This window comes from Diadema antillarum, unplaced genomic scaffold (assembly GCF_040938485.1).
Source record: "Diadema antillarum isolate AM-2024a unplaced genomic scaffold, OU_Dant_1.0 seq00000447_RagTag, whole genome shotgun sequence".
NCBI lineage: Eukaryota > Metazoa > Echinodermata > Echinoidea > Diadematoida > Diadematidae > Diadema > Diadema antillarum.
The window spans coordinates 1,089,597-1,117,429 of NW_027271421.1; the positions used below are offsets into that span (position 1 = coordinate 1,089,597).

Below are 27,833 nucleotides of genomic sequence, written 5' to 3' on the forward strand. Positions count from 1 at the left end.
TACTCTAGTTACTACTATTGCATGCACTTGATGTGTGCTCGCTCATGCAGGATTCAGGAAATTATTCTCACTTTTATATACTGACGTTAGTCAATAGAACACTACGTGCAGACATACCATTGCCAAGATTTTGATTTGTTTTGTTTTGGCGATTTTCCTTTTAATTACGCCATTTAGATTAGGGGGAACTGTTTTTGTTGCTGTTGTGTGCCTGTCATAGGCGCCGGAAGTGGGGGGCAGGGGGGGGGGGGGGCGGCCGCCCCCCCCCCCAATCCAAAAAGTGGGGGGGGGGGGGGCAAAACGCATTTTTGCCCCCCCAAAAAGCCCCCCCCCCCAAAAAAAAAAGTAGTAATAATGATGATAAAAATAAATGAATAAACAAAGAAAATAAAATAAATATGATTATATATGAATAAAAGGGAAAAAATATGGCTACAAACGGCAGCTTTTGGACTGTAAAATGTCAAAATTTTCAAACTCGCTCGCTTCGCTCACTCGCATCCAGCAGTTGAGCCCGGTGCGCCTCCCCCTTAATTTCTAAAGCGAAAAACATAGCTACGACGGCAGTTGTTGGACTCTAGAATGTCAAAATTTTCAAGCTCGCTCGCTTCGCTCGCTCGCATTGAATCGCTATGCCATTCTCCTAATGTTGCTGACAGTAATTGCCAGTAGTTGCGCCCGATGCCCCCACCCCTTAATTTCCAAAGCGAAAGATAAATAGCTACAAACGGGAGTTTGGGGACTGTGAAATGTAAAAATTTTCAAGCTCGCTCGCTTCGCTCGCTCGCATTGAATCGTTATGCCACTCTCCTAATGTTGCTGCCAGTAATTGCCAGCAGTTGCGTCCGATGCCCCCCCTTAATTTCCAAAGCGAAAGATATAGCTACAAACGGGAGTTTTTGGACTGCAAAATGTAAAAATTCTCAAGCTCGCTCACTTTGCTCGCTCGCATTGAATCGTTATGCCATTCTCCTAATGTTGCTGCCAGTAATTGCCAGCAGTTGCGTCCGATTGGCCCCCCCTTAATTTCCAAAGCGAAAGATATAGCTACAAACGGGAGTTTTTGGACTGTAAAATGTCAAAATTCTCAAGCTCGCTCACTTTGCTCGCTCGCATTGAATCGTTATGCCATTCTCCTAATGTTGCTGCCAATAATTGCCAGCAGTTGCGCCCGATGCGCCCCCATTTATTTCAAAGCGAAATATGTAGCTACAATTAAAACTCCAGTTTTGGAACTGTAAAATATCAAAATTTTCAAGCTCGCTCGCTTCGCTCGCTCGCATTTTATTGTTATGCCATTCACCTTATGTTGCTGACAGTATATAATTTGTCGATCGTTTCACACCGTCATTCCATAATCCATGTATAAGGAAAACTTACAATGTTCCTCAATGACTGCGTTATTGAATGTATCACATTCCGTAATGTATTGTAGTCCCATTATTGCTCACGCACACACGCACTTAAGCATACAGACCGTCAAAATTACTTTATGGTTCCCCCCATGTTTCGACCCACCGTACGCCACTTTACACATATATATATATATATATATATATATATATATATATATGTATATATATACATATATATATCTATAAATAATAGATGTGTGTGCGTGCGTGTGTGTGTGTGTGTGTGTGTGTGTGTATGTGTATATTGTGTAACATATGCATGGTCTAATCTTGAGCCCCCTCCAACGTTTGCCCCCCCAATCCAAAACTGCTTCCGGCCGGCGCGCCTGTCTCTATATAATGGTAAATGATAACAATAATAATACAATATTAATCTCCCGAAATGATAGACAACTTCAATATAATATAAGCCCACGGGCACCTAATAAATAATGGTAATAAAATGCTCATACAATCACACAATCAATCATTTGGAAATGATAATCTAAATATGCAGGCTACCACCTTGTGGAATACAAAATATGACCTGCCCGCGACAGGAGTAAAATATAAAGGGAAATGTGCAAAAAATGAGCAGAAGGGAAGTGATAAAGTTTATTTTGATCATACAACACGATTAAGAAGCACGATTAGGTGAGATCCGGTGCGTTTTGTTACAATCCAAGATGATCTGATGCGATGATCACGATTAAAAATTAATCTTGTTGATCGTAGACAATTTTTGAACCGCTGATTTTCTACACTTAATTAACGCGATTACCACGATTGACCTCTTGAAAGATCATCCTATACGATCAGTGTACCGGTACCAAGATTGCGATTTCAAGCGCCAATCGTGACAGTGAGTGGGAACGTCGTAGGGAGATCCATCGACTTGCGAATTGCACACAAGTACACAACTAGTGATCAATCGCAGCGACTCGCATCCACTGCATACTGCTGTACTCTTTGCAGCTGCATGCATGCTGAGTACGTACTCGCGAAGTACACAGTGCACAAAGAACTCTGTGCGTGGAAAGTCTTTGGTACAAAGATTAGGCCTACTACCATACCCCTAATCCCCCAGATTTCACAGTGGTGAACCTGACAGATGCACTGACCATGTCGGAAGAAGAAGGACTTTCGAGGAGTGAGGCAGAGAGTGAAGGGGAGCTTCAAAGTATGTAGAAACGATATGAAGGGAAGACTATGTTGTATCTGGGCGTCATGTTGGAAATAAACGTGCATTACAAGTGAAGTGTAGGAAATTTAGGCTAATGTGTTTCACGTACAAGTACCAAAGCCTTAGTCCCGCGGTATGTCTATTTTTGTAGGTAAACTTACATTGTATGATGGGGGGTTGTGTTTCCGGACACTTAAGTTCGCGCGTGAAAACTTACCTATTTTACATAGAATATGCACCCTTCTTTACCTCAAAGACTTGATATAGACTCCTCATATACTAGACAATATACTCTGAAAACGGCGTGAGAATTAACCTGCTAAATCGTTGGATTTTCCCCTTCAAAGTGACTCCATGTACGAATGTATCAAAGAGAGTTGTGCACGCGTTGATTTTGTACGGGAAATGTATGGGGAGCGAGCGTGCACGGTGTTTACATTCTCGCCGTACGATCGACGCTATTGAACATTCGATCGAATTGGCCTAATATGACATATGTGTGTATAAATAACTCGTAACACCTTGTGAGACTTTCACTGCGTCATTTTCATTATAGACGCACTTACAGTACTGTACACGCACTTACAATACGCATCCGGTCCCACAACCTGTCCGGTCCCACAATGCTTGGTGATACATGTCATGTAGGGTGTTAAATACTACGGCGGCTCGCCTGTTTATACTCGTGAATTCAGCCCCACCGTGTGGCGTTCATCGGTAGATAAGCACGGCGGTGGGGCTTTCTTCCACAGTATAATACTCGTGAATACGGCCCCACCAAACGGCGTTTACGCGAGATGCATACGGCGGTGGGGCCGATTTCCACAGCGTAGCATCGCACGGGTGCACGCGCACTGCGGTGGGGCCTATTTCACGATTTTGCCGTAAATCCAATTACCGGACGCTTTTTTTCGTGGCTTTGAATTCCGTACTCAGAGGATGAAATTTCGGCTAAAAATAACACCACTTATTCACAGACTCCTGGAAATTACGAATTCAGCCAATTAACTTATGTCAGTTGTTCGTTCCAGTTTAAAGAAAATATGCTTCAAACATACGGTACCCCTCTAAAAATAATTGATTTTTGCGCGGTGCAAAATCGCATTGTATTATCGGACGCGATTTTCGTAATCGAATAATCGAGGTCTTTCGCACCTAGTCCTTGCACCAGAATCACAATTCATCCCACAAATCGCCGTACACATTCTCACCAAGCGGATGACAAAGAAAAAAATCGGCAAATGAGGCTCAAATTTCGTATTTTACGGTAAAATGTCTGTCTTGAACATTTCGAACAGTTAACGCAATAAAACCTTGTGAGAAATCGACAACTGGTTAGAGTATTTAACATACCTTGGATAACATACCTTGGATGTGGGCGTAAAGTTAGACTTAACTTATTTGCCCCTCAGTGTCGTCATTACATGACATTAATAACTTTTTGTTAGGCGCTGTGCAGTATTACATGGACAAAAAAATATCCCTTCGGGGTTGTGTTCTTGTCTTGACTCCAGAACCTCTCTAGGTTAGACTTGAAACTATTCACGGATGGGCTGTCAACTACAAATGATGGCAACTTATTCCACTCACTAATAACTCTTTGAGAGAAGGAGCACTGTCCCACTTTGGACTTTACATGTTTCTTCAGTATCTTAAATTTATGACCACGCGTCCTTCCTCCAACTGAGAACTCAAAAAACTCTGAAGACTTCATATCATCAATCCCATTCACAGTCTTCAAAATCTGTATCATATCAGCTCTATGCCGTCTATATGCCAATGAAGGCAATTTCAAATGTTTAAGTCTTGCTTCATAACTCAAAGGTCTGAGTGGACGTATCATTCTGGTAGCTCGATGCTGTACATTCTCTACTTTTACAATATTCTTCTTCCAGTGAGGATGCCACACCGACGAACAATATTCTAATGTTGGTCTAACAATAGACTTGTACAGTTGAATAAATCCTTTCTCATTGAAAGTAGAAAATGCATGGTTAATAATTCCGATCCTACGATTCGCTGCAGTACAAATTGTGTCCACATGATGAGTAAAATTTAACTTCTTGTCGTAATTAACTCCAAGATCTTTTACATATGTAGCTACTGGGATGGGCGGGTTTGATTCATCCATTGTATAATTGACACATGGGTTATTCCTTCCATAATGAATAACTTTACACTTTTCCTGGTTAAAAGGAAGCTGCCACTTTTTTGACCATTCCATCACTCTGGTTAGATCAGCTTGCAGATTCAGTACATCATCATTGTCATATATCTGTGAATACAACTTGGTATCATCAGCAAAAAGCTTAACTTCACATCTGCCACTTAATAACACATCAGGAAGGTCGTTTACGTACAACAGAAACAAAATCGGCCCCAGAACGCTACCGTATGGGACTCCACTAGATATCGCAGTTTGTGAAGATGAAACACCATTGACCACCACTCGTTGTGATCTTTCACTTAAAAAAGACTTAATCCACTTCAAAAGATTCCCAGTGATCCTGTACGCTTCTACTTTCCTAATCAGTCGTTCGTGAGGTACACTGTCAAACGCCTTACTATAATCTGAATATACAATCGATGTTTCCATCACTGTCTAATACAGTGTACTTTTGTCCATGTTTCTGGCACAGATAATAGCTGTGCACCACAGATTCTTCCTTTCCTAAAACCATATTGCTCCTCTGTAAATAACAGATTTGAGTCCATGTGTTGTACAATTTTGTCTCTGACAATGGTTTCCATTAGCTTGCAAATATTACTAGTCAAACTCATCGGCCGATAATTATTTGGTTTCTTCTTATCTCCTTGCTTATAAATTGGAGAAACATTAGCATTCTTCCATGCCTTTGGAAGTTCACCTTTTGACATTGACATGGTAAATAAATCTGCAATTTAGACTCTACTTCTAGTTTATGTGCTTTGTCTATACCTATACCTATGGATACCTATGGAAGATTCTGAACGCAGGCTGAACCTCTGTATTCAGATCCAGGTTTAGTCCTTGAGATGAGCTGGGTCATGACCAGGTGGCGTGGCGTCGAACTTAAATTTAATGGGTTTATTGTCCCAGAATTTATCCAAACCAACTTCAAAACTGAAGACACTGGATGCATCTACACTGTATTAAATTTCTTGGTAAACTACACATTGTATTCCATGGTTTCCTGATACGCATGTAAAATGAGTTTCTTCTTGTAGTGGTATGTGAACGAAAAATATATAACTTTTTACTATACTACTCAAAAAAAGTTAAGGACCACTTTTTAAAACGTACACATTTGTACACATTTGTACCACTTCACAATGGGCCCACTTTTCAGGATATGCAATAATGCGAGAGACATCATGCAACAACTGAAACCACCCATGTGTGAAATTGTTACAGGGTGTTTGAGGAGATTCAAGACAGCCATATTCGGGTATTTCTAGAAATACAACACCCGGTTTGAAAATTGTATACACACATTAAAAAGTGGTCCTTAACTTTTTTTGAGTAGTGTATGTCCTCTTGTACATTTTTTTATTAAACCCAAATCAGGCACTACTTCCTGATCATATTTATGAAATGATTTAAAAACGTCAATCAGGTCACCTCTTGCCCTGCGGTATGCTAAAGTTGAAAGTCTGAGGTGCCGTTGGACATTTTCTAAAGCTAATATATGTTTTTTCAAATAAGGACTCCATACCGCATGGGTGTATTCTAAATGAGGTCTTACCAAAGCTTTGTATAACAATAAAAAATTGTCTTTATTTAGATAAACAAATGTGTGTCTTATTAAATTCATAATTTTATTGGCTTTGTTTATTTGTTCCTGAAAATGTTGTTCAAACTTAAGTTTAGAATCAACCGTGACTCTATGTAGGTCCTTGCATGAATCTACGTGTGAAAGGTAATGTACAGTATTTTCAATATTCATAGTGTAATCATACAAGTTGTCTTGGTTGCCAACCGTAAGAACACAACATTTTTGGGGGTGAAACCTAAGAAGCCACTTATTCGACCAAGAAATAAGACAATCAAGATCTTTTTGCAGAAACACAGCATCTCTATTGGAAGTAACATGTTAAAAAATTTTCGTGTCACCAGCAAACAAATAAATACTACTGGAAGTTACCTGCTCGGGAAGGTCATTAATATACATAACAAACAACATAGGACCAAGGACACTTCCCTGGGGAATACCACTAATGACATCATCCCAATATGAGACAGCACCATTAACACAAACACGCTGCTTCCTCCCAAGAAGAAAGGATTTCAGCCAATCAAGCAAAGGATTAGCAATGCCGAAAGACTCAATTTTTGCTAACAATCGTCGATGCAGTACCTTGTCAATGTCTTGTCTATGGGAGCTGCACGCGCGGATTACGAGTTACGGGCCCCTTGGCGCACAACTATTCCGCATCGTTCGCGTTTGAGGACGATAGCTACAAATTTCCGATATCGATCAGTGAACTTTTGGTCCTATTATTGGAATCTTCAGCATTTTTCCTGCATGTATGTGAGTGGGATTTCATAGAATTTCAGTCGTGAAATGTGATTCAAACATGCATAAATATTAACTATGACGAGGTGCGGGTCACTCAACTATATGAAAATTTGAGGTAAAATGTGAATTTCTTTGTGTTTTTACATTTTTATGTCGCGTTTTTTGCGATTTCGGTCCACACAAAGTTCTGTTAGGCTAATCTACGAAGTCTCGGGCGTACAGAATGTCATTAGTACGCAAAAATGTGCGTGTCCGGTAATACCATACTTGCCTATACTTAGGACCGGTCGTCATGTCAGCGTCACTGGCAGCTGGCACCAACCCCATGTAACATGTTAAGGTTTGACCGTGTGCAAAAAAAAAAAAAGAGCATGTAGGCCTAGACTCTAAGGCCTAGACATAGCCCTGCCTAACCGCACCAGCGACCCCAACCCGTACCCGTAGGCCATACCGAGTCGGGGTCGCATTGCAGCCCTATGGCTATTGCTATTAAAAAAGTATTGATGTACCACCTAGAGTTCTATATGGCTTAGTATTTTGGTGACCAGAGACCAAAATACAGGATTTTACAATGAAATTCATAGCCATACTGTTGAGTGTTAGATAAGATACTTACAATCAGAGACGTGGAAATCGATTTACAATATATATGTTTTAAGAGCCCAGTGAAAGATTTTATCCGAGGTTTTAGTCCCTCTGCACTTCGTATTGTAGTAGGCCCGTTTCAGTTAGGCGCCACTTTTTGTCAACCTAGGTGTCAAAATTTCAAGTTCTCTTGTAGAGATAGAATGTCATGATTTTTTATTCCTAAGAATGTGAATTTAATGGAAAATGTAATGCCTGAGCTTAATTATTATTGCAATATTTGATACCATGAATGATTCTATTGGAGATGAAGGTAATTTTGATGAAAGATAGTGCTATAATGTCATGGACAGAGCTGAAGCACTATGTGTCCAACAGGTAATTTGAAACTGTAACATGATTAAGTGATATTTAAGCAAACTTGGTGCCAGATTTTGTGTTCTTATTTGGTTTTATTGGAAAATTGTACCACTTTGAATAAAAAATATAGTGTAAAATAGAGTATATGACTTCAAAAAGTTTCTGTTGTTTTACACTTCCTCCTTCAGGGTGTGTAATATTTCATGGAGGTAATACTTATGTTGGGGCACATACACACACTTTACTAACATTGTGAGTGTCCATCTTTTTACATTTAAAATTTCAGCTGGAAGATATGGTGGATGTGACAAAAAACAGATGTGAACGGACATTTTACACGTTGACCAATAAACAACAGAAATACATGTAAGGCAAATGATTACCCAAAGAATAGTCAGCACAAGTCAGTTCACACTAAGAAACAAATTATGTTTCACAAGAAAGTTTTGTTTCCAGCATAAATGACATCAGTAATAGCCAATAGTGGCGGATGTGACATGTGAACGGAACACCAATTTCCTTGGTATTTTGTTTTGTACACACCTTGCATATAACAAATGATTTTGCATGCAAAACCACCGAGAATACTATATTCTATAAATTCACAACTCACTGCTGGTAAGGGCTCATGTGCTGTAAAAGTTATGAATGCCTGAAATCCCATGTGGCGGATGTGACGGATTGAAGATGTGAATGGACATTTTCAATCTTCTTAAATTCATACTTGATAGTAATAGTTCAAACCATTATTGAAATTTTTATCAGCTTACATACACTGTACGATCAAAGTACATGTATAAGTTTTTTTTAGCTGACAACATGTACACTATGTTCATTGGATTCTGAATGTTTTTCAGAGTAAATTGGATCCAACATGGTGGACGTGATGCTGAAATTTAGAACAGAATTCCAAATATTCATCTTTATCATCAACTGGTAATTGTTAAGCAGTAGGGCCTACTCTGTTTGCAAGAACCACATAGAACAGTCACATTTTTAGAACACAAATCACTGCACACAAGGGTCCACATATTTTCAAGTTACAATGTATGAATGCAAGAAACTCCTTGTGGATGTGACAAAATCAGATGTGAACAGACATTTTTTACCTGCAATTGATGTGCAATTGTGGCATCCTTATTCATGAACCAGTCAAATCATAGTGTTTTTGTTAGAGCAACTATGCATTCAAGTTTTTATGCCTCCGCCCCGAAGTGGTGCCGGAGGCATTATGTTTTCGGGTTGTCCGTCCGTCCGTCCGTACGTCCATCCGCATTCGTTTACGCGATAAGTTGAGTAATATTGACTGGAATTTAACCAAACTTGGTCCAAGTATAAAATATGATAGGGCAATTACTTGATTAGATTTTGGGTGAAATCGGCCAAAGGTCAAAGGTCAAGGTCAAATCATGAAATTGTATCTGTTTAAGCGATAACTCAAGACTGGATCAAGCAAATTTCACCAAACTTTGTCGGAGGATAATGTTTGGTGGGACAATTACTTGATTGATTTTTGAGTGAAATCGGACAGAGGTCAAAGGTCAAAGATCAAGGTCAAATCCTAAAATTTATCTGTTTATGTGATAACTCAAAACTGAATGGAGCAGCTTTCCCCAAACTTGGTCCAAGGATGATGTATGATGGGGCAATTAGTTGAGTAGATTTAATAGGGGATTTTGGATAGATTAGGATCAATAATAACGGTATGATGGAGTCTTCTTATATCAGGACTGTGGCTGCTACACATGTAGTTGTAGCTACAACTTTGTACAGTGTAGGGCTGCAAATCAGCACATAGCAAGCAGTGCTGCCGCCCAGCACATCAACACACAACATCAGCAAACAATTTATATCCATATCGCAACTATTAAAGAGCATGCATATTCTCTGAGTAGCGCTGTTTTCTTGAACTGCATTCAAGTATCTACAATCGTACCTTGTATAGCATACAGGGTAAACAAGGTACATGTAGCGATGTCATGCATCATGCTGCCGCTGACTGTACCGATGTACCAAGACTTCAAAGCAATTGATGTTCAATCTAAAGTTCCCCAATCAGTCATTTTTGCTATTGATTTTAAATCCACTGTAATAAAGATGATGAGAATGGAGTGACAAAAATTGTAGAAAAGTACAAGTAAAGCTGTCTAAAAGGTACATGCTGATATACACGTAATAAACCACGTGCTGTATGTACACTTGTACAGTGTACCTGTGATTTTCACCGCTTCATTGGAACCACAATCTTCCTTTCTTGGGGCATATTTTGATGGAAACACTTCCATTGTCCATCATTAATGTCTAAAATGATACATTTAATACTTAGAAATAATCACAGGGATTTCGCAGGGATCATAATGTACTTATAATTGTACATGTATGTTTTTCGCTCAAATTGTAAAGGGGAATCACGTTCAAGGTAGTTGCAGTGCTATGTATTTCTCAAGGTTACGGTATCTCTGAAAACAGTTATTTTGTGGATCAAACTGAATGAAGGCGTACAATTCCTTTGATGCATGTGTCCAAACTTATCAGATTACTGTGCCATCTTCATGTTGCTGTTGTGTTTCTGGGTGTCGTAGTGCTTAGAAACTTATTGCCATGGATGTGAGTTTAGATACTGCTCATGGTTCATTATTTTAATTTTATTTCAACACATTGATAAAAGGAACTTGCTCAGCCAGTGGATGTTATTCTGGAAGTCCATGCATACAATATAACAGATAAACGGCAGAATACAAAGTAGATTCAGCGTACAATTATGATTTAAAAAAAAAATCACATGGAGAGATGTTTACAATCCCCACATACTGGATTTCATGTGGGATGATTAACAAGTGTATATGGGCCTTCGTTGTATACCTGGAACCAGCCTCCGCTTAAGGTGGGGCCACTGTTTATGAAATACTGTACATTAAATTTTTTTGTTTGCTGTTCACTGGACATTGACATAATACAATAAACATCAGGATTTTCTGAGTTTGCCACCACTATATGTGCGTCTGTACTGAACATCTCTAGCTTTGTGAGGCACGTGCATAGACAGGCTATTTTGTATTTACTGTATTTGTTTTCGTATACACAGGTTCTGACCATGAAGAGTTAGAAGTCCAGTCAGATGGGGATCAGGGTCACTCTGAGTTGGGAGACAGAAGTGAGGAGGAAGGACAAGAAGAAGAAGAGGAGGAAGGAGAAGAGATAGCTCCTGGGTCTGGCAGTGAGGGAGAAGAAGGGCATTCTGATGAAGGACTCATAGAGGAGGAGGAAGAAGAAGAAGAGGAACAGCAGGAAGAAGAGGGGAAAGAAGAGAGAAATGTCAATGATGATGGAGAAGATGACATGGAGGAAGGAGAAGTAGCTGAAGAAGAAGATGAAGGAGAAGATGTAATGTCTCCAGATGTAGACCAGGGGGAGCTTGAACAAGAGGGTAAGAAGATTGACTTTTGTTACTGTAATGATGTGACATCATATAACGTTAATTCAGTTTTTTTAAAAAAATATTTTATTCTGGATCTGACATTGATTACAGATAGTCTTGATTGTCAATTATGTACATTGAAAACATATTTTTCTTCAAAGCCATGTGTAGTATCAATAATTAGACATACAAAAAAAAAATGAAAACATAGATGGAGATGGCAAAAGAGCAGAGATATGATATACTTGATTTGTAGGAACATTAATCCTAAAGAATCACTCCACTACCCTGCCCACTTTTTTCTGCCTTTGTGCTTTCCATCTAATACTTTAGATTTTAAATGTACTTTAATTCACAAAGTAGGTGGTAGAATGTTATCATGTATAGTGTATACATACAAGGCATATTGTATACAGTAGTACAAAGACAAGGTACTGCATATTTTTGTTTGTTTTCACTTGAGATACAAGTAAATATTTTAAGACTCTATATATGATATCAGAGAAATGTTTGAATATAGATTGCATGAAATGGGTACATACTATATGTATGTTAGTTGTCTTTTTGAATTTGGAACAAATTAGATTTGGGTCAAAGTCAGAGAGTTTGGCACCAGATTTCTGGGTTAGATAATTAAAAGAAAATTACTATTTACATTGTAACTTCAGAATGATTCATTCCAGATCATTTCAAAGTACAGTGCAGTTTTGAATGTGGACCTACAGTAGCAATGATAAATGGGCCAAATCAATTTTAGTTGTACAAAACTGAAGAAGTCAGGGTCAAGTCTTTGCTTCCATGTACTAACTTAGTGCATACATGTTAGATACACATACTTTGTCCATGGAGATTGTATGACACACCAATACACCTGTTCTTGAAGTAATCATGATCAGTGTCTGCAACCAGGGTACACCGGTATATTTATTCATTTTACACTTTGTGAGACTCAGCCAAATTGTCTTCATATTTAGACTCTTTTATAATACACGTAACATGTTGGAACCCAGAATTTTCTGCATCTTAGAATGATAAAGATCAATTATCATGTCATAAAGATGTGAGGATACAAAATGATATTGTAATAGTATACATTTGTATATTAGACATATTGTGGTAGAACATTTTCCAGTTTGTTGTAATGTGGTTTTGTTAGGTATTTTTTTTTTTTTTGCTTTTAGATAGAAACTAGAATGGCATGTAATGTGGGTAAACTATCTGATCTCATTGTTGTTAACCAAGTATGCCATATTCTAGACTTACATGTATTATTTCTTTACAAACTTGCTTAAGTGTCTACTTATCCATCAGATAGTTTACAATTGTACTCATTGGTACAAGCTTGGTAGGGTCCCAATCATGAGTATCACCACTCATTGATAGAATTTGTTCTTAAAATGTAATGTCAATAAGGACACTCTGACACAATCGTAAAGTTTTGACACCTTAAATATCTGTCGTTACTGTATGTCATATTTCAGAAGCTGAAGATGGTGAAGAATTTCATGAAGAAGATCAAGAAGAGGAACTCGGAGAAGGAGAGTACGAGGAAATGATTGAAGAGGAAGGGGAAGAAATTAATGCAGAGGAAGAAGGAAGAGAAAGGGAAGAAGAGATAAGGGCAGAAGAGGAAGAAGGAGATTCTGAGCAGGAAGTAGAAGAGGGGCAGGAGCAAGAGATGGAGACTGAAGACAGAGAGGAGGAGGAGATTGATGCCGGTGATAGAGAGGAGGAGGAGATTGATGCCGGTGATAGAGAGGAGGAGGAGGAGATTGATGCCGGTGATAGAGAGGAGGAGGAGATTGATGCCGGTGATAGAGAGGAGGAGGAGGAGATTGATGCCGGTGATAGAGAGGAGGAGGAGGAGATTGATGCCGGTGATAGGGAGGAGGAGGAGGAGATTGATGCCGGTGATAGAGAGGAGGAGGAGGAGCTTGATGCCGGTGATAGGGAGGAGGAGGAGGAGATTGATGCCGGTGATAGGGAGGAGGAGGAAGAGGAAGAAGAAATGGAAGCTAGAGACAAGGAAGAAGATCATGTAGAAGAAGAAGATGAAGAGGCACACTCACAGGATGGAGCTATGGAACAAGAGGAAGAAGGTGATGGTGAAAGCAGACTCCTTATTAGTCAAGATGATGAGGAAGTGGAAGGTGGAAGAGGAGAACGAGAAGATGAGGAAGAACAAGAACACCAAGCAACTGTTTCTGAAGGTATGTACAAATGTATACTGGCTGGTACTGTATACACCAAATATTTCGTGAGGTTTTTATTTTTGTGAATTTGGCGAGTCAGGAGCTATTTGCGAAATTAAAGACATGCTAAAATAATGACTCTGATCCTGATATGAATGTGACTCACACGTTTACATTTCTCCATTCAGTATAGTACTCCATGATTGCGAATTTAACCACTCGCGAAATCGTCGGGAAGTCCCAATTCGCAAAAATTGAGACTCGCTAAATATATGGCGTATACAGTGATACAGAAGGCATTTGATATGAAGTGATATATAAGATTAGCGTTACTCCTTGAAAAGTAGATGCTACCCAATATCTTATCTTTCAGTATGAATTAAGAAACTTGGAAAGGATAAACCTATCTTTTATTGTCAATATTTATTACATAGAAAAGTTGCATTTCTAAAGGTCTAAGTCTATTACCAACAAGACCTAATTTGCAGCTGATATTGTGGGTCAAGTGACTAATATCTTGTGATATGTATTTTACATTAGAATTTTACTGCACTGCAAGGGATATTGGGACAGAATGTAGCCATCATGCAAACACTGATGTTGGATGTAAATATGTGGCATGGCATGTGTACTATACTATACTATGTACTATGAAGGAGAAGGGTCTTTTGAAATGTGAAATATACCCCAATAAATGAATATATGCATGGATGGTCCTATTCTGCCTCTTGTGTGACACAGGGAGTGACAGTGATGACAACATTGGAAGAAAGCCAAAAAAGAAGGTGGCAGTTGACAGTGATGTTGAAGAAGATGCAGAGATAGGTAAGTACTTCCATTCATTTTCCCCTTGCATTTATTCATTGATTTGTCTATCATGCTTTTCTTTATTCATTATGTAAATTTACAGATAGCCAAAAATTGTATTATGACAGTTTGAATTGTCATGTTCTGAAAGAGTGCCATTTAGAAGATAATTGAGACTGTCACAGTGGATAAATCAAAAGTAAAAACATATTGATTTGTCACAAAGTATACAACTCGATGCATCATTAGCATTTTCCAGCATGTGTATAGAGATGACACAAGGGCTTCAATTTGTCTATTTAAAAAAACAAAAAACAAAACTGGAGAGAAATGTATGTATTGCTCTTTTTCCATTAGATTCTCAAGTGATTGACCCCTCCCAAGTTTCATAGTTGATGCTTGCACAGTGTCATTACATGTCATCATGACATATGACAAACATGTAGAGCTCTTCCAAGACTGAAAAAAATTTCTTGTTTTTAGCTCACCTGAGCTGAAGGCTCAAGTGAGCTATTGCGATCGCTCTTTGTCCGGCGTGCGTTGTGCGTCATGCATCATGCATCATGCGCAAATTTTTTACATTTTCTTCTTGAAAAACCCATGACCGATTTTTGCCAAACTTGGCATGGGGGCTCCAGGGAGCCCAAACCCCCCAAAATTAAGGAATCTGAAAAATTTTCTTCTCTAGAACCAGAAGTGATAGAGCTAAGTTAATACTATGAGTTAGTACATTGATGACTGTAGTTTCAAGTTTGTTTATGGCCGAATCAGGGGTGTCCCCCTTGGGACCGGGGGGGGGGGGGGGGGGGGGGGGGGGGCTGGGGGACCTTATGGGGCGTATAGTATACATTTTCATCTTCTTCTTGAAAACCCCATGATGAATTTTCACCGATCTTGGCAGGTTAGGTAGCATCCCTTGGGGGACAGGATCTCAATTCCTTCAAATGGGCACTATGCCCCACCTGGAGGGGAAGGGGGGCCCAACCCACCCCCATTAGGGAATCTCTATAGATCTTCTCTAAAACCAGAAGTGATAGAGCTAACCTAATATATTGAGTTAATGTATTGATGACTGTTTCAAGTTTGTTCATGACAGAATCAGGTGTGCCCCCCCCCCCCCCCCTTGTGACCCAGGGATGGGGGTGGAATGGGTCCAAATGGGAACCTAAATTGTACATGTTCGTATTCTTCTTGAAAACCCCTTGATGAACTTTCATCAAACTTGGCAAGTAGCATACCTAGGGGGGTAGGATCTCGATTCTTCAAATGGGCACCATGCTCCCCTTGGGGACCCTAAAGGGTCCAAACCTCCAAAATTAAGAATATTCAATGATATTCTTTTCTAGAATCAGAAGTGATAGAGCTTCAAGTCTATTTTTTTCCAAACTGAATAGTCCAACTTTCTAAGTACAGTGTACTTGGCAGGTAGTTTTGCCAGTGTGATGGAATATGCAAATGGACACCATGCCCCCATCTCTCAAAGCTCCCCCACCCCCCACCCCGAGTTTCCAATGATCTTGGGTAAGAATCTGCAAGAATGCATGGAAGGTGAACTTTGGATACTCAGGTTAGCGCGAGACCCCCTCCTCTCTTGTTCTAATTTATCTCTTGTTCTTGGATTTTAATCTGTGATTTTCCTTCAATGAACTAATTTTTTGTCATATCCTACTTGTGGAATCCACTGAGTGAAAGCCACAAGATTGTTACCAGTAAATTCCTTTTTGCTCCTTTTACATGTGACAAAGAGATACCTTTATCAGCAGGAAATGTTGTCGATCACACTCTTATTTTATCTGACTGTAATGCAGTTCTCTTTGTTCAACTTCCTGTTTGTAGGACATGCTACACAGGAAGACTTGTTTGGTGATGCTGGAGACATCTCTGATGATGATGATGATAACGATGATGATAACCTGGATGATATAGTGAACCAGATTGAAGAGTCACAGGAACCTGCAGTAAGTATCACCAACTGAGATTTATTTAAGTAGCAGTTTCATTTCTTAACTTTATCAACAAGCACAATACACAGGTATAAGTTTTATCGTAAACATGACCCAGAAATCTCAAGAGAGACAAGAACATTATCTGAAAAAAAAAATAATCAGATGCAACACAGGGACTCATTCTTAAATGCCTACAGGAGTGGGATGTTTTCTGTGGTGCATTTATGTCGTGTTCATCAATTTTTAAAATGATGCTAATATGGCACAGATAGGAATGAATATGTATTAGTCAGACATGAGTGTGCCTCAACTGCACCTTGTCTCACTTAACTTTGTTCAACAAAGCTCCGAGATGAAGTCACATGATTGTGTAAATCTCATTGATTTCATTTTCAGATGACAGTAATACTCATTGGGAAATAATCTTAGTTCGGTTTGGGAGTAATACATGGTGTATGTTCTGTAGGTGGAGTGTGAAGGTGTTGTGGAGTGATTGTGTGTGATGGTGAGTGTGACATATGAACACTCCTCAGACACTGGCTCCCTGCTTGTCCAATTAGGCATTAGTACAATCCACTTTATCAGGGGAAAAAAATGAATGTATTTAGTACCCTGCACTCATAGAGACATACTTACCTGGCATTTATTTTTTCAGATATCAGTGGTCTCAACATTGATGTACAATTTTATGAATCAGTTTTTGTGTTCATGAAATAACACCACAGGATTAAGTGATCAAGATGTAATTTACTATCAAGTGCTTTCCGATACAAAGCTGTGCTGAATGAGAGGTGCATGGAAAATTGTTAGTACATAAAGACAAGTAATTGAAAGTAAATGCTGGTAATGTAAATAAAAAAACCCCCAAAACATGTGGTTAAACACTTAGAAAATTTCAGATCAACCGCCATTACTTTTAAATTGAATGTAGCTGCAATTTTTAAAACTTACAGCTTAATTTCATCGAGGGGAACAAAAACTACAATGAGTGTATCAGCAATGTTTGAATTCCAACTGTAACGCACTGATAATTTGCTCAAGTGTGGTATTGTATCATGAAATGCAGTGCATTGGCATGCAATACTTACAGTTTGTAGTAGTCGAGTGATTAGCTAATATACAGCTGTACTAAGTATGTAGGCGAAGATATGTGAACACATCTTCTGACATGAACGGGTGAAGAGAAATGATGTACAAGCAAGTCTTGATTATTATAAAAAACGTTCTCGGGACTGGCTGTTTTCTTTCATCATGTCAAAATTTTGTTATAGCCGACCAGTAAAATATGAAAAAATAAATAGATGATAATTTGGGGGTCTGAATTTTTCCCCCGTTGCATTGAGAATTTCAGCAAAACAGTGTTTGTTATGATGGGAGTGCACTATATCCTCTTGCCACATTTGTCACATACATTGGAAAACTCAAATATGGTGTATTTCAACATTCTTTGCCTAGTATCATTTCAGTTGTGTAAAGTTGTATTATTTATCAAAACATGAATAAATGTGTATGTATTGACAGGAAGGAACAGAACAAAAAGATGATGAAGAAGAATATGAAGACAGAGTGATTAGAGGAGCTGACATCAATGAAGATGGGGAGGTGATTCAAGAAGATAAGGAACAAGAAGAAATTCCAGAAACAAGGATTGACGTTGAGCTTCCAAAACTCAGTGTGGATCTAGGGGAAGAGTACCATTTTGCCAAATTGCCAAACTTCCTCAGTGTAGAGACAAGGTAGGCACAATGAACTGCAATAATTCAACATCTGGGGCCCCGTTGCAAGAAAGTTGCAATCAATTGCAAATAATTGCTAATTTTGAAACAACCATTCTGATTGGCTCAGGGTCTGCCCTATTAAGAAGACATGCATTCAACAATGATTTTGATTGGCCAGTGACAATCAGTTGCAAGTTGCGTTTAAATGCAAAGTTTCTAGCAACGGGGCCCAGGTCACATAATAAAGCATCATTTCAAGGATTGCACAAGCAAAATTTAGCACACTGAAGTGGCATAAAAACATGGCAGAGAATTCTGAGGTGAGAAGTTCACTGTAAAACTTTTGTGCACCATAGTGCAGCATACTGTACTTTATTAAGGCATTCATGGTCTGGTGTCTGGGGTCTGGTGGGATTTGGGTACATTAGTGGTAGAGCATTTTCTCTCAGTGTTATGCACTATGGGAGTTTTTAGCAGTGTTCAGCTCACTGGATTTCTTCCTCTTACCATAACATTGGGCAAAGAAATTCCTAAAAAATATACTACCGTTGACAAGCTAAGTATTAGTATGTATTTGTCGATATTCTGTCTTCAGCTCAATATCTCTGGTTTGCAACATCTAATGTCATTTGTATCAAACCAAATAAGTCTATGCCCAGGTTGCTTCCTGAATTGTTAATGAGTAATACTGTAAAAGTGGATATTTTTGCATAGATAATTTTTCATGCTTTGCTGGGTTGGAAAAATTTTGTGTGTTTTTAATTCTGCTGAATCAAGACATTCATTATTGGAACATTTATAGTTATGTTGTGCAAAAATGTTTTCGGTATTCTTATTATTTGAGCTGATTTCTGGTCATGCAAAATGTAAGAAAATTTCCACACCGCAAATATTTCCAATTGTACTGTAGCCAAGAGCATTCAATGTGTATATTTGCAGCACAATGACACAGTGAAGTTTGGATGAGTGGAGATTTTATCAGCTATGCATTATGAGAAGTACCAGAACACTTTCTTCAGTGAAGGGAGATTGATTTGGTATGTATTTAACATGTTCATTAACTTGATCTACAGTACTCATTGCATGAATATGTTTTACTTTACATTTCATCCTTCTTGAATTTTCTGGTATGCTAATGACACCTGTAAACATTTGTGTCATTAAAAAGAACCCAACTAAAGCAGTCTTGATGAGTTTTCATGCTGCTTTGATGGCTGTCTGTGTAAAGAGGAAGGAATAAGTTTGATATTCGCTCCTTCTCACTTCAGACCCTTTGACCCTCAGTTCTATGAGGATGAAGTGCATGCTGATGAGGATGAAGTCCTTGATGAGGAAGGAAGAACGAGGCTCAAGCTAAAGGTATGAGATCATTTAGTATGATTTGTCACTAATACCCAGTGAGTGAATTCATCCACATTGAGTATGACATGCTCTCATAGGCTGTATGTGAGTGCTCAAAGGCTAACCAAACGAAACCAATCCATACTGTACTGTACCATACCATGCCAGATTGGTAGTGTTCGAGCACTCTACGGAGAAAACATACTTTATTTTTGGACTGTAGTCTGAGAGGTCATACGTTATGTAGCAAAACCGGTCATGCACCTGCCACACTTACTGTACATTCAGGTTTCCCAAACAAAGAGATCCAACTCTTTGTATTATGACGTAGTGCATGTAATGTTATGCACATTTTCTTGTGCCAACTTCTGGAATGGTTATGGTAAAACTTTGGAGCACATTGGGAAGTGGTCCACTTTAGGCTTAGTATGGTGCAGTACAGTATACTTCAGGAGTATTGGGAAGTGGTCCACTTTAGGCTTAGTATGGTGCAGTACGGTATACTTCAGGAGTGTTCAAGCACTCCTCTGATACAGGTACAGAGAACTTAACTGCTAATGCATGGGTGCTATTGTAACCTGGTACAGTTGTATGATTGATTTTCCTAAAAGACATTCATGTACCCTGACAAAATATTTGACTTTAAGTCCAGACCCATGTTACTCATACAAGAAAGCTGGCCTGAGGCTGACTTCTTTGTGTCAACAATCTCTCCCCAACTTGCACTATTGCATCTTTCTTACCGTGACAACAGTATCACTTTCAACACCAGCTTTTGATACCATCTCTCAAGCTCAAACTTGCCTGAATTGCTGTATTTTCTCTCAGATCATACTCTTATTACCACTGAGGGAGGAGCTTATATTTTCATTACCATTTATTTGTTTGTTGGTTTGTTTGTCCGTGTGCAAGATGACTCAAAAAGTTGTGAACAGTTTTCGATGAAACTTGCAGGAAAGATCTAGAATGATACAAGGAACAGATAATTAAACTTTGGTAGTGATTCAGAAATGTTTTTGGATTTTATGAAGGATTTTCGATATTTTGGCAGGGAGGGCCGATGAACATGGGAGTTCGAGCTGCGCATTTTTGAGGTTTTCATACGAGCACTAAAGTGCATGTTCTAGGTTCTGCTAGGGTGAGGCGTGCTGCGCAGCTGGAAGTTGATGACGTAACAAAAGGCTTCTATACATATGCATTGGGAAATCGGATGATGCTGTACATATGGGTGGAAATCATTGATCTTTATGGAAGAACAAGACCATTGGTGGAAATTTGCTGGTTGGCGGAGGTCTGGGCTCTCAGAGTGCTTCTCTAGTTGTTTCTGCAGCTATTGTCTATCCTTTTATCTTGCCCACAGGCTTATGGTCAAAGGGCACTGTACTTTGGTTAAAAATTTTAATTTCCAACCATATCTTCAGCCAGTAATATCGTCTTGTAAGAAAATTTAAGCATGATAATCAGTTAGTTGCCCGAAATGACAGGGTAAAAGCTCAAAGGTCAAAGTAAAAGGCCTCCAAAATTAAGTTAAAATGTCATTTTCTGACCTTTGATTCCTGGAGGTACAAGGTGTATGTCAAGTGATTATGTTGTTTGGTGTCATGGATTGAAATCATTACGCCTCTTATGTTTTTGGGTTGTCCGTCCGTCCGTCTGTCCGTACGTCCGCACGTCCGCACGTCCGTACGTCCATACGTCCGTCTGCATTCGTTTACGCGATAACTTGAGTAATATTGACTGGAATTTTACCAAACTTGGTCCAAGCATAAAGTATGATGGGGCAATTACTTGATAAGATTTTGAGAGAAATCAGCCAAAGGTCAAAGGTCAAGGTCAAATCATGAAATTGTATCTGTTTACACGATAACTCAAGACTGGATCAAGCAAATTTCACCAAACTTTGTCCGAGGATGATGTATGATGGGACAATTACTGTAAAAGTGGAAATTTTCGTGGTGTTCAAATTTTCACGCATTTCGCGCAACCAGAAACTAGCGCAAAAATGAAAGCACGCGAATATTTTTGCTTGCCATAATTATGTGCCTGTGCATGATGTCTTGATTCCGCGGAATTAAAAACACGCGAAACTCTTCAGACCCGGCCAAGCGCGAAAAATTAGTCACGCGAAAATATCCACTTTTACAGTACTTGATTAGTTTTTTAGTGAAATCGGACAGAGGTCAAAGGTCAAAGATCAAGGTCAAATCCTAAGATTTATCCGTTTACATGATAACTCAAAACTGGATGAAGCAGCTTTCACCAAACCTGGTCCAAGGATGAAGGATGATGGGGCAATTAGTTGAGTAGATTTTAGTGAAATTGGCAAGAGGTCAAAGGTCAAAAGGTCAAGGTCAAATGCTAAAAATGTTGCTATTTCCCCCATATCCATGCAATGCCCGAATGTATTTTCTTGAAACTTAGTGTAGACATGTACTACTGTGTAAAGATTCTCCAGAGAGAGTTTCATGTCATAAGGTCAAAGGTCAAAAGGTCAAAGGTTAGGTGAAAATGTTGCAATTTCACTTTTCTCGCAAATGGTTCAATGTATCTTCATGAAACTTGGTACATATGCATGTATTGACTGGCAGGGATTATCTAGGGAATTAGGGTCATGGGTCAGTAGTCAGGGTCAAAGGTCGAGGTCAACTCCTCAAAATTGTACTATTTCCCTCATATACTAGTATATGTAACGCTTGCATTATTAGTTTTAAAACTTAATATATACATGTATTATCTAATGGAGATTCTCTGGGAAATTTCCAGCCAGAAGGTCAAAGGTCAAAGGTTAAGGGTCAAAGGCCAGGTTTAAATGCAAAAAAAAAAATGTTTTGTACTGTAATTACACTCTTTCTTCATACATGTACCTTGAAAATTACTCAATGCATAAACTTATAAAAGGGTCGGTCAGAAGTCAAGCAAAAATCCTCAATTCCCCAAATACGTGTACCTGCACTCTTAGATAATTATAGCAAACCTAGCCAAGGAAAGTGGACATTCAAGATATTTTTGACAAACCTGTCATTTCAATATTTTGCCAGTTATGTGAAACTGTCATCACACATTGTGAAGACATTGTACTATACACCTATTGGGAGAATCATGCATTATGGCGGAGGCATCAGTCGCCATAGCGACATTTCTAGTTTTGAAAATGTATTTGTCATGCAGATAGGGTTAAGGTCAGAGCTTTGTTATTGGTCAAGAGTAATAAACAAGATCAAAATGTAATGAAGGATCATGTACATGTGCAGTGCATATTGTAGTGATTTTGCAAGAAGCAGAGGCATTCCAGCTGACTGCAAAGCAATTTGAAATGCATAAGTTTTTATTTGTTTTAAAAAGTAGTCAAATTACCTTTTACCAGATGCCCATGTATGAATGAGATTAAACAATTGTGATGAGTCCAAAAGTGTTTAGAAGTGATATTTGTGGTTGATTTATATGATATTTGATGAAACAGGTGGAGAATACAATCAGATGGCGGAAGGTATTTGATGATGAAGGAAATGAAATTGGTAAGGAGAGCAATGCCAGGATAGTGCGATGGTCGGATGGAAGGTGAGTCTACTGATCTGCAGGTTGAATGCTTTTAGTACAATCTGAGAAAGCCAGGATATACATGTAGTAGTCAATAGGAGTTTTAAGAAAATTGGGATGTGCGGAAAAAGGGGGGGGGGGGGGGGGAGTGTATTTACTGCATGCATTTATGCAGATGTGCAAAGTTCATGTTACACATACATTCAGTGTATAGACCTATTCAGTTTTAAAACACTATACTTATGTTGGCCATAGCTTCCAAAATAAGAGGAATAGATGATTCAATAGATTATGCAATAAATCAGGTGTATAGCTACATGTATGTCAGTGCATAAATTCATGATTGCTAGAAATACTGAAGCCCCCAGTTATGGCTAAAATAGGCAGTTACATAGAAAAAAAAGGTGCCCAAACTAGACAGGTCTATTAAGTAGATCTATGTAGATTAAGTTTGTTTTTTGTTTTTTCCTGAGATTGGATGCCATACAAAATTTGATTGTGAATCCTATCATTTGTACAAATCAAAATCATGTTCAAGTGCATGTTAAGATGATCTATGGTAACACAATTGTCATATTTGGGCAATGTGACAACCCATCCCCCCCCCCCCCCCCCCCCCCCCCCCCCGGAAAAAAAAAAATAATCCATTCACACAAAGAACAAGCAGTATGAATATTTTTCACATGGTGATGAATATTCTACTTTCTATCTATACGTACATTGTAATACGAGCCAAGGGATCAACTGTACCACCAAGATCATTTATTCCCCATTGTGTATTGTGCATCATCTCCAATCTTTTCACATTTTTATTTTCTTCCTTAAAACCACATTCAGACATTTCTCCAAACTTATCACAAGCAATTTTGGGGGCAGGAAATGCAAAATTATTTAAATGATACGAGTGATCCCCTTTGGAGCCTATGGTGGGGTAAAACAATAATACCAAAGGCTCAAAAGTGCAGATTTTCAAAGTGACAGTGATGACCTGGTTGTGCAGGGTGTTTGAAAACTCACTTGCTCACTAATGCACAGTGTACAATCTACACAGGAATTGACATTTAGGCAAGGGGTAACAAGTTTGGTTGGGGCTCTGTGTTCAAGATCAACATTTTCCTCTTAACTGTGCAGGATTTTTGTCTAATACCCCCATCCCACAGAGTCTTTTTCTCATAGTTCACTCATCGGAAGCAAAGTTTTTTGCTTCCGGCCACCCACTGAAGTGTATTGGATCGCAGTCTGATGAATCAGACTTGTTTGGTCGACTATCAGTTGAGTGTCAGACCTGTGGCGCGTGATCCTCATCGGACGATCTTGCGTTATCGGATCATTGCTTGACATGTCTGACACTGACCGACACAAGTTGGATTCATCGGACTGCGATCAGATACACTGTGGTGGGTGGCCAGAATCAAGAAACTTCGCTTCTGATGAGTGACTGAAAAGAGAAGATCTTTGTGGAATGGGGTATAATTACTTGTTCAGTGATTGTCCAGTAGACCATGTTTATGTTGTTTTTTTTCCAAGAAAGATTTCAGTTCTTTCTTTTCTCATTAACCTCCAAACTGTCTCCTGAAGTATTTTCTGATGCATGCCACAAACAATTTGCCTCTTTTATTTGGTCTACTAGCCTCTCCCTACATCTTGGTCAAGAGGTGTTTGATGTCTACAAGATGAACCAGCAGGGTGATTTCAACCATCTCTTCATAAGGCAAGGAACTGGTCTCCAGGGACTGGCAGTCTTTAGAACCAAGCTTTCATTCAGGTAATTCTCAGTACCCCTGTAGAGATTGTGTGGCCCCTTTGGCCTGTATTCTACTGTAGACCAAGGTTTAAACCCAAGTTAGAATCATTCATGGTTTAGCAAAACCTAAAGTTTAATTTTGTATTCTGCTAGCGAGGTTTTGTAAAAAGTCTATTTTGTGTTTAAATTAAACCCAAAATTCTACTGTATGTTGTAAATTAAGGTATTTAACTACTTTGTGTTGTACCTCCAGTGTGTTATACCTCATATGCAGTAAGGTTACAGTCAGGTGTTTTTTTATACCCCCGCCAAACAAAGTTTGAAGGGGGTATATAGGAATCAGCGGACGGTCGGTCGGGCGGTCAGTCGGGCGGTCGGTCGGGCGGTCGGGCGGTCGGGCGGTCGGTCCGTTGCAAATCTTGCGTCGCGAACTACTTCCTCAGTTTTCAACCGATTCCCATAAAACTTGGCACAGATGTGTGCCTTGGGTTGTAGATGTGCAAGACGTATTTTTTGACAGTACCCAAAAGTACGTTGCCATGGTAACGGCATATTATGGGCAAAAATGGGTACAAATCTTGCGTCGCGAACTCCTCCCACAGTTTTTGATCAATTTTTATGAAATTAGGTACAGATGTTCATCTGAATATGTTAATGTGCAAGACACATATTTCCGCAGTGGCAAAAAGTGCGTTGCCATGGTAACGGCATGTTATTGGTAAAATATAGGGCAAAATGCTTCATGGCAAAACTGCTTCATCAGTGTTCTTCCAATTCTCATGGAATTCATATTGAATGTTTGTCTTAGGATATAGGTCAGCATGACACATTTCTTGACAGTGACAAAAAGTATGTTGCCATGGTAACAGCTCACATATTATGAGCCAAAATGATGGAAAATTTTGTGTTGCAAACTACTTCTTCAGTTTTTGCCCAATTTCCATGAAACTTGGTACAGATGTGTGCCTTTGGTTGTAGATGTGCAAGACGCATTTTTCGACAGTACCCGAAAGTACGTTGCCATGGTAACGGCATATTAATGGCAGAAGATCAAGGAAAGATCTTGCGGATTTAACTACTTCCTCAGTTTTTTGACCAAAGCTTATGAAATGTTGTTTTGACCAAAGCTTATGAAATGTTGTTTGGTGGGGGTATAACCAGTCGCTGTAGCGACATTTCTAGTTTTAATTTGTTTTGTTTTGTTTTGTTTTTTTAGATGCAATGAAATCTTATAAATCCACTGAATAGTCTAAAATGAGTGAATGGCAAGGTTGTTTAGATATGTTGATGGCACTATATGTACTTTATGTTTTGAATAAAGACTCTTTCACCAAAATTACAAGAGTATTGTTCATTGATAACTGTTGGAGAAAGATTCTTTGTGAATATTAATCAAGAATATGAGTGCATATGAATCAAATGTATGATTAACCCGTTATCAAGTGAAGATTCTATACGTAATGGTCTATGGTTCCCTGGAAGGTACAGCAATATCGAGTGTTTCAGTGACTATGGGCTAAACACGATATAGGGTTGTCATCGACACAAATGCACTGACAGATTTTTTTTTTTTTCTCTCTTTTTCTTCTTTGTGAAGACCACATTCCACAGACAGTGCAACGCATAGAAAGATGACTCTGTCCATGGCAGACCGATGCTCTAAGACTCAAAAGATTAAAGTGGTTCCCATTGCTGGCAAGGACCCAGAGGCTCAGAGGGGAGAGATGATTAAGGTGAATTTTTGATGTGGTTGCAGTCAAGAAATAGAGAGTTCAACCATGTCCTATTCATATACAACACATTCTACCCAGTGGTAGTGTGTGTAGGTGAAGATGCAAGATACTAGAATTGGATGAGATTGTACTTGTGTGTTTTCCAGCAAATTGATAGCATCTTGTTGTCACTCTATGGGAGTGAGACATAGATGAGTGCATGGACGTGGTTTTTAAACTCACATTATCACTGTCTTGTGGGTATACATGCATCCATGCTTTGAATTGGACATCAGCCTTCATGAAGGATTTCACTCTATGGAAGGGAGGATAGTAACAGATCACATATCAACAATTGTTTCCATGAATATGAAGTGAAAGTAGACAGAAGAAAAATTAAGTAATTGGATATAATTGTGGGTAATGTATTAAGTGTGTAGTTACAGAGTTCTGTGATCTTTGATAAATTTACGGTATATCAGTGCATTATCATCTCAGCCATATCACAATTTCTATTATCATATCATTTCTAGGGTGGTAGAATATATTTATACAAATGGGCACCATGCCTCCTGGTTGCTCTAGGGTGACCCCAGAGCTCCTAAATTAGAGAATCTAGCAAAAAAGATGTCTTTTTGTAAGAGCTAAATGCACTGAGTAAATGCATCAGTGCATGTGCACTTTCAAGTTTGTTTATGCTAGATCCAGGGTCTGGGACCAGATTGGCAGTCTGTTTTTACATCTCTATCTGCATGGCCAAATTTTGTACAAACTTGGCAGGTATTATCGCCAGTGTAATAGAATAAACAAAATAGACACCATGTCTCCCTGAAGACCCCTAAAGTACCAAGTTTGTCAGATTCTTCGTAGGTAATAGGCAGCGTGAATGCTTGGAAGGTGACCTTGTGATACTCAGATGAGCACTAGACCCACTTGGTCTCTCGTTATATGGCGAAATAAATAAATCATTGTCCACAAAATGTTTAACTTTGCATTTTACCAGCATTTTAAGTTAGCAAGGTATCTTTGATATAAGAGTCTCATTATAAACAAAGTCTTGTAGTGAGACTGTGAAGGTGAAGTTAGACTCCTATGATACATCTACTTTGTTTTATGATTACCAGTATGCACTTCGAGCTACCTTTTGTGTACTTAAATGTTTGTGTCAATGTTTGATTTGACCTATCTTTGTATGCAGCGAGAGGAAGAAAAATTGAGAGCAGCATTACGGAGACAGAACCAGCAGAGACGGATCAGGGAGAGATCCCACCAGCGAGGGTTGAGTGCCTCCTACCTTGAACCTGACAGGGAAGATGGCTTTGAGGAAGATGATGATACAGCTATCAGCCTCTCAGCCATCAAGAAAAACTTCAAAAGTAGTTTAGCCAAAGGTAGGA

General features: G+C 39.0%; 1 protein-coding gene across 1 annotated transcript in view; it reads left to right on the plus strand.

Annotated features, from left to right (window-relative positions):
* The first annotated feature begins 2,411 nt into the window (after positions 1 to 2,411).
* Positions 2,412 to 27,833, plus strand: part of LOC139732776 (RNA polymerase-associated protein LEO1-like) — a 29,776-nt gene continuing 4,354 nt past the window's right edge. Inside the window, exons 1-12 of the mRNA XM_071643621.1 lie at positions 2,412 to 2,574; positions 11,107 to 11,448; positions 12,921 to 13,110; positions 13,390 to 13,649; positions 14,373 to 14,456; positions 16,275 to 16,396; positions 17,906 to 18,120; positions 19,371 to 19,461; positions 22,904 to 23,001; positions 24,611 to 24,745; positions 26,322 to 26,457; positions 27,635 to 27,827. Coding sequence (XP_071499722.1) covers positions 2,517 to 2,574; positions 11,107 to 11,448; positions 12,921 to 13,110; positions 13,390 to 13,649; positions 14,373 to 14,456; positions 16,275 to 16,396; positions 17,906 to 18,120; positions 19,371 to 19,461; positions 22,904 to 23,001; positions 24,611 to 24,745; positions 26,322 to 26,457; positions 27,635 to 27,827 — 1,924 coding nt within the window. The 5' untranslated portion in view covers positions 2,412 to 2,516. The remainder of the gene's footprint in view (positions 2,575 to 11,106; positions 11,449 to 12,920; positions 13,111 to 13,389; positions 13,650 to 14,372; positions 14,457 to 16,274; positions 16,397 to 17,905; positions 18,121 to 19,370; positions 19,462 to 22,903; positions 23,002 to 24,610; positions 24,746 to 26,321; positions 26,458 to 27,634; positions 27,828 to 27,833) is intronic.